Genomic DNA, 13,004 nt, shown 5'->3' on the forward strand with positions numbered 1-13,004 from the left:
CCCAACTAAACGTCCAAGTTTTAGTTTGATTTCAACTTTTGCGTAATGTCCCAATCTGGTTCTCCTACCTGAATCGATTTGCCCATTGCTAATCATGATGGCAAAAGACATGGATTCTATAATTCATGAATGAATCAGGTCAGAAAAGAAAGCTGATAAAAGAAACAGTCTCAGTCTGTTTTTACTAAAAAAATCTAATATGATTCTGTACAAATATCCAGGCAAACAAGAAAGTTGAGGGGGGGAAAGGACTACAGAAAGCACAGGAGGCAATCACATGAAGTTTGCAATGTGGTATGGAGGTCATTAGGGAAAAAATACACTAACAAGCAACGGAAACATTTTTGTTTCCCCATTCTATTTTAAATTATAAGTTTCCTTGACTCCTGGGAGTTTTTATTTGCACTAGAACCTCAGAGAAGGGAACGGGAGAATACTGGTCTCTGCAAACGGAAGAGGCTCTGAGAGTTTGTGTTCTCTGAGCAGCAGGCCGAGTGACAATGTCATTCTGCTCTTTTAAGTGACTTTGGTTGCTTGGAGTTGCAATGCTTTGTCAAGAACCACATAATGTTTTTTTTCCAAAGAAATGACTTATAGATTTTGTTTTTCTCTCTGTTATGCTGACTAACCAAGTATAATTGTTCTGGATGGACTCTAAAGAGCTTTCAACATTACTTTACAACACAATTATATTGAGCTCCATCCAGTGCTTGAGGGACAGCTCTTAAAAAGTTAAGAGTACAAACAGGCTAAATCAAACATCATTATGCATCAACACCACCACGAGAGAGACTAGCTACTTAAAGGGCACATTTCAAAGACTTGCATAGGTTTTTAAAGAAGCCATGTGAAATCCCAACCTGAAGCAAATACTCACCAGCAACTACACACCACACAACAAAAACACTAACCTAGGAACCAGTCCCTGCAACAAACCCCATTGCCAACTCTGTCCGCATATCGATTTAAGGGACATCATCATAGGAACTAACCACATCAGCCACACCATCAGAGGGTCATTCACCTGCACATCTACCAATGTGATATATGCCATCATGTGCCAGCAGTGCCCCTCTGCCATGTACATTGGCCAAACCGGACAGTCTCTACACAAAAGAATAAATGGACACAAATCAAACATCAAGAATTGTAACATTCAAAAATCAGTAGGAGAGCACAAAAAACCTTCAAAAACAGACTTCAGCAAGAAACTGCAGAACTTGAACTAATTTGCAAACTGGACACCATCCAATTAGGCCTGAATAAAGACTGAGAGTGGATGGGTCACTACAAAAAGTAATTTTCCCTCTGCTGACACTCACACCTTCTTGTCAACTGTTGGAAATGGCCAACATCCATCTTGATTGCATTGGTCTTGTCAGCACTACAAAAGTAATTTTCCCTCTCTTGATATTCACCCCTTCTTGTCAACTCTTGAGAAGAGGCCACTTCCACCATAATTGAATTTGCCTTGTTAGAACTGATCGCCACACTTGGTAAGGCAACTCCCATCTTTTCATGTGCTGTGTATATACACCTACTTACTGTATTGTTCATTCCATGCATCTGATGAAGTGGGTTTTAGACCACAAAAACTTACGCCCAAATAAGTTTGTTAGTCCCTAAGGTGCCACAAGGACTCCTCATTTTTGCTGATACAGACTAACATGGCTACCACTCTGAAACCTGTCCAAGTCTATGCAATCCTTTGGGTGAAATGAGGGGTTCACTTAATGTTCTCCGTCCAGCCCCTGACTCTGCCCCATATATCTGTTCTGTATATCAGGAAGCAGATTGCCTATTTCTAATTGTCTTCCTTAAGCTACAAGGTGGAGGAATAGGCTAACTGACTGTCCCTGAAGGCATTACATGGCCAACAAGCAGCCAGTTGGTTATTTAAGAAAAGGGGTTACTTCTTAATGAGGAATAAAATAGTGGCAAAACTAAGTCTAAATTCCTTTTTTAGCTAGGTTTCAGAGTAACAGCCGTGTTAGTCTGTATTCGCAAAAAGAAAAGGAGTACTTGTGGCACCTTAGAGACTAACCAATTTATTTGAGCATGAGCTTTCGTGAGCTACAGCTCACTTCATCACGAAAGCTCATGCTCAAATAAATTGGTTAGTCTCTAAGGTGCCACAAGTACTCCTTTTCTTCTTTAGCTAGGCATTTCCAATGCCAGACTTGGTTCACATCATAGGTAAAGCCTCCTATTTTTTTCCCAGCACTTTCTAGTGAAGTGGGTGAAGAGTCTATACCCTGGTGACCACACACCCTCCCCTTTTCCTCCTCATAGCATGGCACAGGGCAGCAAAAGCTCCACTTCTGTTTCCCTCCTGATCTTGCACTGACTGACCCAGCCTCCAACACCTTCAGAGGTGAGGTGACATAGCTTTCCCACTTCCAGGGTATCCAATGCCCAGTATAAACATGAAGAAATACAAACTCTCCCCTTCCCTCAGGAAGGCCCTAATAGGCAGCTGTATTACTTGGCTCCTGGACCCAGCCAATCTTCTTTTCCCACAGTAAGAGCTGAAGTTCTCCTCTCCCTCTCAGCCAGGCATCAAGTGAGTGGGTTTCCCCTTTTTAGCTCCTCCAGCATAGCCTACCCCAACTTCAGGTGTCATGGGGCAGGGTTAATTGCCACCCCCTCCCAGGCACAGCCAATTAACTCTTTCCTGACTAAGGAGGACTTGCAGCCTATCACACCTTCTTATAATTTTACTCACTAGTGCAAAGTCCTTGTTGAGAATCATCTGCTCCACCAGTGATGACTCATTATGGAAGAGATGAGGCTGCATGTGACTCCACATATGAGGAAACCACCAGAACTCATCCACAGACCCCAACAACAGGTCATCGCCTTCATCCTCCTCTTCAGTTCCTGCAAAATAAAAAAGAAAAAATAATAATTGTACAGTGAAAGGTGCAAGTAACTGCATTTTTAACCAAACTGATGACTGCCTCATGGACTGTAATGCCATAGATTTGGTGCAATTACACTGCTGTGTTCAGGAAATGATGCTATGAAGAGTTATGTTTGGTACTTCTCTCCCCACTTATATTATGTTAATTTATAACAATGACAACTAACTTTCAAGGACAGGCTCAAAGGGAGAACCAAGTTCAAGGAGTAACCAAAAGTCCATGTTGCTTACTGTTGGAAAGTGGGCAATCATGATCTCTCTCATTTGATCTTCAAAGGCTTTGAATTGCTACCAGGAGAAGAGCGTGCCAGAGCTGAACTACTTTTTCTCATGCGCTATGGCTGGCTCTTGGTTTAGTACTAATGTGATCCTTAGGTGAAAACATATTTATCTGGGCTGGTATATATGCAGAGGTAGCAGTAGGAACCAGACATTTACATTTTATGAAAGCTCAGAACAAAACCAAAAGAAACTCCCATTAAGAGCCTTATCAAATTGAAGTCTGATATATTTTGATAAAATCAGAATCAAGAGAAACATGGAACAGTGTTATGAAGTAGCTAGGCAGTAAAATAAAGCTATAACAGGGCTTTGAAAAAATCTACTCAACTTTCAAGTGCAGGGTAGAGTTTTCCTTGGTATGCCATATTTTTTGCGGAATTTAAGCTTTCATTTTAAATGAAAGTTAATAGCCCACGTTAGTGAAGACGTGTGCCACAATTCAGGCAGAAGAAAACACATATGGTTACTAGCTTGCGTGCAAATTTTTTTCTGAAACTTTTTTCTCTGAAAAATGCAAATTCAGGTCAACTGAAATACTTTGCAATTTGTGTCTGTTTCTGCAAATTGCTTCAGGAGAAAAAAGAAAATAAAATGGAAATGTCAAAATAATTCATATTGACATTTTAAAAATTAAATATTCTGATTTTGGGCTAGAGTCACAAGGCACTTGGTGCCATTTGGAAAACTAAGTAGGAGAAGGTGATAACTCTTCCCCCCCACATGATAGCCCAATACTTAGGATACTCAGTTAGGATGTGGGAGACTTAGGTTTGAGTCCCTACTCTGGAGCAGAGACTTGCAGCCAGGTCTTTCCCTCCTAGGTGGGTGCTCAAACCACCAGACTATAGAGTCATTCTTTTTCTCTTTGGAGGCCGAATGAATATTTAATATTAAAGAGAGTAAGTGGAACAGCTTCAACAAAAGTGATTGAGAGAGCCCTACACAAGAATAACCACAGGACTATAGAGTAAGTCCCTAATTGGGCATATGGGGGCACCATCATCAACATAAGCACCATTCACAAAACAGTGGTGGAGTCCCCTAGTGATTCTAGCCCTTCATTTTCAAAGGTCCTTCAAAAAAAGTTTCATTTTGCTTGACCCAAAACAAATGTTGTTTTCTTCTATTTTTCAGAACTGCCGATGAACTGGAAAGCCAGTTATTTTAAACAACTCAAGTGGTTACAACAAAGAACATCTTCAAAATGAGAAATGACATAGGGCTACTTTCTAGAGTCTGCAGACAGATAGCCCAGTGCTTTTAAAAATATGAATGGCTACATTAAATCTCACTAACTTCATCCACAAATCAAGTATTAAAACTTCAGTTAGTTTACTGGAAGCATTTTTCTAGTTCCTTCACCATTTTATTTTAACTGCTTTTATTTAGCTTAAGACATAGCTTTACTTTTCACAAACAGATTGCTTTCTTTTTTAGAAGTCTTTCAACACTTTGCAAAACTAAATTACAAAGAAAGTGGTTTGTAGTCATCCTTATTCGCTTTCACTGCAGGTATGAGAAAGATAAGTGTTCAATGTATTATTTACATTTGTATTTAATCTCTGCAATGTTTTGAAGAATATTTCTGTGCAATGAGTGTATCACTATCTCTTTCTTTTGGTGCTCTACTCATCTATCTATACACTATTATTTGTGGCACAGTACAAGCAGAAGAACACATGCCAAGTACATTATATGACACTTACTTATGTTGGTGAGAGTTTCTCTTGAGACATACTCCATTCTAATTCTTTTAAAGAAAACAATTGCTTGTTCAAAAGAAAGGTTGGTGGCTGTTATTTTGGAATGCACTCTGGTTAATAAACATGTATTTGTTCATGTTTTAATACTCACAAACATATATGCAGGTGAGAGACATTGTCAGAGAGGCAGGAGAGGATGGTGATATTAGAAACATGTTTTTGAAAGGGTCTAGCAGGGAGAGAGATGAGAGTCTGGGAGAACATGAGAAAAACACTTTGATAGTCCAAGCGGAAAAGACTCGAGTTTGGTTCAGGGTTTTAGAAGTAGGGATGGAGAGGAGAAAGATAGATATTAGCCATGTTACATAGGACTAGGGTAAGTTTAAATCAGGCATTTAACATAATATAAGTAAGAATGAAGTAAAGTTAGAATATAGGAAGCAATAATATGTGAATATGTAAAATAATTAGAGTAAGATGAACATAACTTTTTTTTTTTCCACAAAACTCATATTTTGGACTCAGATTTTCCTGGGGTAGTCTCCTCCTGATGATTAATTTTTTAAATAAAGTTTGAGTACAATACGTCAACCATTTTTTCACTGTGGTAAAAATTTAGAAAGATAACACAATACTTCCTTTTATTAAAAAAAAACCAAAATGCCCTTAAGGCAGAGCTGCAAGAAAACAACAAAAATGGTTGAGGTTTGAAACTTGGTATGGAGACCTATTACCCTTGTATGCCTTTAAAAATAAAATTTTAATTTCGTAAAATAATAGAAAGTTATTAAAAAACTTTTTAATAAATGGAAACTTTTATTAAATTTTTTTAAAATGGAAAATTGTTGTGTGTATTTAAAAAAAATGAAAAATTTCAAAGAAAGTGTCTGTCGAAAAACAAAAAGGTTTGGGGTTTTATTTTTTCTAATGAAAAGTCAGAATTTTCTGTAAAATAAATTCCCCATTTTCCAACAGCTGTCGTAATGAGCATTTGAATATTATGAAGTGAAAAGGTGCAGTAGTTTTCATTAAATCAGTAGACATGCATTTTCAGAGAGAAACGTTGTGCATCTGTGCACAGCTAGGTAAGTGCACACTTTTCCCAAACTGGTTTACTGACATTAAATGCTCCCAAATTCTAATGCTACTTTAAGATTTTCTTCAAACATCTCTCTTGTTTTAGAAGTCTCTTTCAATCTTAAAACTGAAGCCATGTTTGAAGAAGAGTCAGTAGTTTAAAAGTTATGAGCAGTTAATTTGGCAGATCCTGGGAACACTAACTCACATACCCAGATAACGGTATATATATATGCACAGGAAATGCATACTTACTCTGGATTACTAATAGACACTAGCCAACTCTTCCTGGTGTCTTTTTGTCTACAAGTGCACAGTTTACTTCTATTAGTAAACTGTGCACTTGTAGACTAAAAGGTACCAGCAAAGGACATCAATTTTCCTATATCACTCAATTGCCTGTTAATAGAAATGGGTGTCAGCATGAAGAATATAAGCAATTAGTGTATATGGTTAGTATATAGCTATCCTAAGTATATGTGGGCACCCAAATTAAGAGGCACAGGTGCAGTACAGGTCAGTGATCTCCTGATTAATTGATATAATTATTTAATTTGCTAACAGATTCACATGATTATTTCCTTCTTGTAGTTTTCAACTGATCAGAGTTTTGGAAGGGACTACAAAATTGTGCATTAAGGAAAAGTCAATAAGGCACAGCAGTTAATGTCCTATTAAAACAGATGTGCATCTTACATTAAAAGCCTCTTTTGGATAATCAAGCCATGTTTACGGTAATTAAAGAATACCTTTCCATGTTTCATTTATAATGCATTAACAAAGTGTATGTTTGCATGGAGAACACTTGGAAACTAAGTTGATGTGACAAAACAACAATATCACCCCATGAATGAAGTGCTCACTTTAGAACTCACATTCATCACTGAGTACAGACTGCAGCAAGTCTCTTAATGGAGCCAATGGCATGCCTCAACTCATTAAGTAACTTTGTACTATTTTAGTAACCCTTATAAATCTCTGGAGAACACACATACATACACATGAACACATTCTCTCTATGCCAGTTACAAATGAAATATTGATCATATTCAAATCAACTGGGAAGAGAACCTGAAGATTACACATGAAGTAATTTTTAGTGAATTGTGGTGGATTGAGAGGAAACTGAAGATTAACAAAAAGAAATAAACCAAAGTTGCAAGTCAGTATTTTGAACTGAAAAAAGCCCCTAATACCACTACTAATATTAATTTGCCATTAATATTCAAAATAAATTTTCTTTTCCCCACTGATTTTTCCCCTTTTGCATTTCTTGCACTTGCTGGGGTGGGCAAACAGCATCTACATGAAGAACTGATGTCTATGGAACTCTATGGTGGGGCATTATTAAACAGCATCCTACTATTCCAAGCACAATATAATGGTCTACTTTTGTTTTACTCACCTTATTATAGATAATACCAGTAAGAAATAGTTATACAAGCAGGTTAAGATGCAGTGGGCAAAATACTGACATTCTTATTTAGTCCTCCATACTTGGACAAAACTTCTGATTTCACTGAGAGTTTCCTGAATAAAGACTAAGTAACACCTGACCAAGGACCAATTGGTACATGATCATGAAGAGCAACATTAGTTACAGCAACTCCCTGCAATTTTTCCTTAATATCACTTTATACCCCAGCCCCTGTCAACTTTCTCTGAAAAGCTTTTCAGTTGGTCTCAAGAGACCTAAATTCTACTCCCAGCTCTGTCACAGCCTTGCTGTATGATCTGCAGCAAATCATTTCATCTTTCTTTTCCCTCACACCCTTTGTCTCGTCTATTTGGTCTGTAAACTTTTCTAGGAAGGGATTGTCTCTCACTATGTGTTTGCACAGTGTCTAGTACAACAGGGCCCTGATTTCAGCTGCGGGAGGTAGGTGTTACAAATAAATAATAAATACAAATAAGTACAAATAAATAATAGTTTTGGCTTCTTTACTCTATTCCTCTCTCAAACTTCTCTCCTCCATACCCTTTTATTTCCCATCCCCCAACATACACAAACTCTAGTTCCTAGCTTTTTAAGCTTATGCCTTTATCCTTTTGCTTCTCCAACTCCAGTCAAGTTTCCCAGCTTCTTTAATATAATGCAACCAACAGTCCCTTTTGCAGTATGATTCACCTAGTTGGGAAACTATGTATTCTAGAGGTGACACTTCAAACAGGAAAAAATGCTAGACTTACAATGGAATACTCTGGAAATTGCCTCAGTTCAAATAAATGATTGAGTGCGTATCCTACTGATCCTCCCAGTACTGGGTGTCATGTAAGTGATGGTGGGGGGAGGGAACAGTGAAGAAGCTGGGCAGTCTGAATGGAGGGACAGGATGGGGCAGGGCAGAGGGGTTACCAAGGTGGTTTAAAAAGGGAGGAAAATGGAGAAAGTGGAAGGGAGAAAAATTGAGGCAGAGAGAAGCGCATGTGAAGGAGACAGTTAAGTGCGCTGAATCAGGCAATGCTAATCTTTCAGAGAAACATTGGGTGGGTAAGAGGAATCTATTGGTTACTCAGAGTTAGTAAGGAAAAAATATGTTTTGTTTCAATTTAAAATTTGTTTTAATGAAGATTTTGGCATAATGAGGACTTTAAAGACAATTACAATTTTTAAAGTTTTCTCCTAATATTATTGCTATAGGGTTGCTTTCTAATCATATTGAGACACGTCACAGTGTGTGTCACATTCAAATATTGCTGCTTCTTAGGAGATTGTGGCACTCATGCTTTTCATTGCACTTGTGATATTGCAAAAAGCCTGGAATAACACCCATGCTGTCCTGTCTTTACAGAATTGTTGTCAGTTAATTTGCTTTCCTTATCACCCTAAGACTGACAGGATACCCTTCAGAAAATGCAAAAACACTTCATGTCCTTCAGGGACTGATCAAAAGACTTTTGAAGTCAGTGGGATTCCTTCCATTGCTTCAGTGGGCCTTGGATTGGACACTAAGTACCTGATATGATGGAACACAGACAGCACTTTCCCATTGCTTCTCTGAGTCAGCAATGATAAATAGACAGTGCTAAAAACTAGGTTTAAAATCCTGATATCTATTTAATTGTAGCTACCTGAGAGCACAAAGTTCCTTCTTACCTGTGTGGTAAAACTTTCCTGAAAATCCAAGGTTGAAGGTAAAATTTGCAACCTGAGTGCGCAGTAAATTTTGCGTCTCTAGTAATGCCTGAAATAAATAAGAAATTAACATGCATTTAGAAAAATAAATATAAAATTTAGCAATGCTTCATATTAAAATTTGTGTCCACTGATGAGATATAAAATTAAGGTCTTTTTTAAATATGTTCTGTGGTTTGTTGTTGGGGTCATTCTTTTTTTCTTTAGTATATTAGTGAATACATTTGGGAATTTAAGAAGGTGAGGGACCAACATCACTGGCAAGAGTACCTAGCTTTGTAATTTAGAGCAACAGAAACAAACTTTGTAATTTAGAGTAACAGAAACAGGGCAAGATCCTACATCGACTTATACATGTTTTGATGTTTGGCAATATTGGAACTCAGGTCTCTAAACATAACAATATACTAACCAACTGAACCACCATAAATGCTAAGTTTATATGTAAAACTTGAATAATGAAATTTGCTAAAACTCAAAATACAATAAAGGTATTGCTTGCCAGCCTGGGCATTAAAAGCTTTTGGTTTCACTTACCTGTAAAAACTTTAAAATTGATGCTTGTAGGCCAAATTTAGCCATGGTATAGCCCAGTGAAGTCAGTAGGGAGTTGTGTCCATTTACCTCATGGCTATGGTTTTTATTATGTTCTTCTTTATTTTTTCTAATAAAATTTTATGCTCCTAAAATGTGCAAGTCTGATTGCACTGGAGACAGAATAGCTTCTGCCATCTACCCCTACTGACTCATCAGTGTGTCTCAGGTCAATTCTGTGTACAACATCTGTAGAAGTAAAAGAGAAGTCTCTGCGCACTTTTAGCCTTTGACCTCACTGATGAGACTGCCAAGCAGTGATGCTTCCAATGGTAGTTTTTACTACATGAATGTCTCTCCACTTGGGACTCACCAAACATTTAACATCGGTCATACTACAGATACCAGCTGCATAATGCTTTCATGTCTCTATTAGCCTGGCCAGTTTTGAATTGATGAAGAGCTCTAATTATCAGCAATCTTTTGAGTCCCTATCATGTTGCTCTTAAGAAATAGTCAAAAGATATATTAACAAAGTTCATCGTAGTCAGATATTTATATTCTTCCACTGTTCAAAGAAAGAGGCAGGCAGTAGCCTACAGGTATTTAAACTCCAGCTAATACCTCTTTTCATGGCATGGACATCTGGTCACTAATCATTAAATTCATCAGTTACAGGAAAATGCTTTGCCCAGTTGTCTCCGTATTTGAAAGCTAAAAAGCATTTCTGACCACCGACTAGCTATGAAACATATATGAAATTAACATGTATCTTAGCAGCTGAAGTCTGTGCTTATGATAATAGACAGCTAACTAAATGTATGTGATTTGGGACGTACACTGGGCTTCCACACAACTTAAAAGACAGTCAGCAAGTTTTTATTTCCCTTTATTTTTAAAAGTAAATATATACAGAGTTTTAAGGTAGAGGTAACAAGAAGTTTAAGAACTGTTATCCAAGGAAATAAATTAGTAAGGGGCAATAACAAGTGAAATCTAACTACAGTAAACTGTGTGCCTTAGCACTGAATATTAAGAGATCAGTATTGCCTCCAGCCTATCTAGTTATACATTTATTAACTAGATTATTTCCTTTTTGTGACCTCCATCATAGTACATCAGTGCTTGATCCACACATTGTAATAGGACACATTATGTTTTATGAGACCAAATACAAAGGGAATTATTATACAAATATAACAATTATGTTCCAGTATACTACAATTATAAAATGAAGATGGTCAGCACCAGAAATACTCATTGGGTCAGAGCTTCAGTGGTTGAAAATTGTTGTAGCTCTATTTAAGTCAACGGAGCTATGCAGAATGCCACCAATTTAGAATCTGGGCCATTATTTTTAGAAACATAGTTTTCCAATATATGCAGTGCTTCTTGCAATTCAGACTGGTGCACTGAGCAAAATCAATGTGGTTTGTCTTTGTGGATGAAAGATGCTGAAGTATTATCAGTTAAAACATGGTATACTAAGGTATCTTATTTTTTCCTTTCCAAACCCCCTTGCAATGTTATTTTGTAAGATCTTATTTCGTAAGATCACAAAAAGAAGAAGAAACATTCCTTCCAGGTAAGGTCTCATTAAAAGAGCAGAACAAGGATTAAGTTGTAAATCCTATAAACTATGATCATGTGATTTTTTTCAGTCTAAAGGGTAAATCTGTCACTCCGTGTTTTTTGCTGGGCACCAAAGACCTTTTTTTTTTTGTCATTTCAGTATAAAGCATGTCACAGATATTCATTTATCTGCAAATTAATTTAATTTTTTATTGTCTCATTGTATGTTAACATTAAAGACACACTATCAGATAGGTGACTCCTTACATTTGACCAAACGTTGTATTGTTTGTAGGTATGGGGAATGTCTTACACAGATCTCAGTATCTATCTAGAAAATAAACAAAAAAAAAGATCAATCCTGCCTTGAGAATAATTGAACCCTTTCCCTATTTTTAATAATTACTTTTTCAATCAAGATTCTCATAGACTCCAGCTGGCTTCAGCAATAATTTTGCTAGGTAAATAATAAACTTTGTTGTGCTTTGTAGACACAGTCCATAATAATAGGGAGTACAGATCTGCACCACACCGGGAGAGCAGCAGGTGGCATTCAGAATGCCTCCTGGGTGCACACAGCGTGCTGCATGCCTGCTCTTTTAAGGAATTAAACTTTTTACCACCTGCATAGGGTTGCCAACTTTCTAATTGGACAAAACTGAACACCCTTGCCCCCCTCCTGCCCCTTTTACAAGGCCCTGCCCCTGCCCCGCCCCTTCTCCAAGGCCTTGCCCCCCACTCACTCCATCCCCCCTCCCTCTGCCACTTGCTGTCCCCCACCCTCAATCACTTGCTCATTTTTACTGGGCTGGGACAGGGGGTTGGGGTAGAGGAGGGGTGAGGGCTGTGGCCTGGGTGCAGGCTCTGGGGTGGGGCCAGAAATGAGAGGTTCAGGATGTGGGAGGGGGCTCTGGGTTGGGGCAGGAGTGTGGGTTCTGGGGATAAGGCCTGGGATGAGGGGTTTGAGGTGCAGGATAGGGCTCCGGGCTGGGGAATGGAGCCGAGGAGTTCGGAGTGTGGGAAGGGGCTCTGGTCTGAGGCAGGGGGTTGGGGTGCAGAAGAGAGTGAGGGCTCCAAGCAGCACTTCCTTTTGGGGACTCCCCTGATGCAGCGACGTGGTCCACTCTTCCCTGCTCCCTTTATAGCACTGTGTGACTCAGCAGATCAGGAATGGTGCAGTCCCTACATCCCTTGAGAGCAAGGATTGGTCCTTATGCAGGCTTTACAAGAGGGGTAGGCTTCTTATGCCCTCCTCACCCACTGCACAGCCACATAAAGACCATGCAGAATTTGGCCAGGAGGAAGGACAGCAGGAGTTTAAACAATGGGAATTTTACCTGATTCAGAACCAAATCTGGAGTCCTACACAGGACCCTCATTGTAGATCCTCCTCTGAGCAAGATAATTCTCCCCAAACCCTGCTGCTTTGAACTCAGTCATTCTCCACAAGATTATCTATCCATATGAAATCAGGCTGCCTTACTCCCACCTCTACTCTCAGCAGTGTCCCACTGATTTCTGGCTTTCTTCTCAGAGGAGGCATTCCCACCATCAGAGGCTAGAGAAACCTCCCCCTCCTCTGTGGACAAGCTCATCAGGTTCCTGATCTCCCTCACTCAACTTCAAAATCAGCACCTCACTTCTTATATCTGTCATCAGCATTGAGTTCACTATTCACATGTTATGTAGATTCCTTTGCAAACAGTTATTTCCCCACTGCTCAGCTGAACACTTCTTCACTTTCCAACAATGTCTGTGAAGCCCCCTCTCCCCAACA

General features: G+C 38.7%; 1 protein-coding gene across 4 annotated transcripts in view; it reads right to left on the reverse strand.

The window, feature by feature from the left end:
- Window positions 1-13,004, reverse strand: part of LOC144263986 (bifunctional heparan sulfate N-deacetylase/N-sulfotransferase 4-like) — a 246,851-nt gene that overhangs the window by 104,526 nt on the left and 129,321 nt on the right. For all 4 annotated transcript variants that reach the window (XR_013345912.1, XM_077815165.1, XM_077815164.1 and 1 more), the window contains 2 exons: window positions 9,083-9,170; window positions 2,726-2,880 (listed from right to left, as the gene is read on the reverse strand). Coding sequence is in view for 3 of the 4 variants with exons in the window: in XM_077815165.1 (XP_077671291.1) it covers window positions 2,726-2,880; window positions 9,083-9,170 (243 nt within the window). In the remaining variant the exon portion in view is untranslated. The remainder of the gene's footprint in view (window positions 1-2,725; window positions 2,881-9,082; window positions 9,171-13,004) is intronic.

The sequence above is a fragment of the Eretmochelys imbricata genome, chromosome 4, assembly GCF_965152235.1.
Source record: "Eretmochelys imbricata isolate rEreImb1 chromosome 4, rEreImb1.hap1, whole genome shotgun sequence".
NCBI classification, from domain to species: domain Eukaryota; kingdom Metazoa; phylum Chordata; order Testudines; family Cheloniidae; genus Eretmochelys; species Eretmochelys imbricata.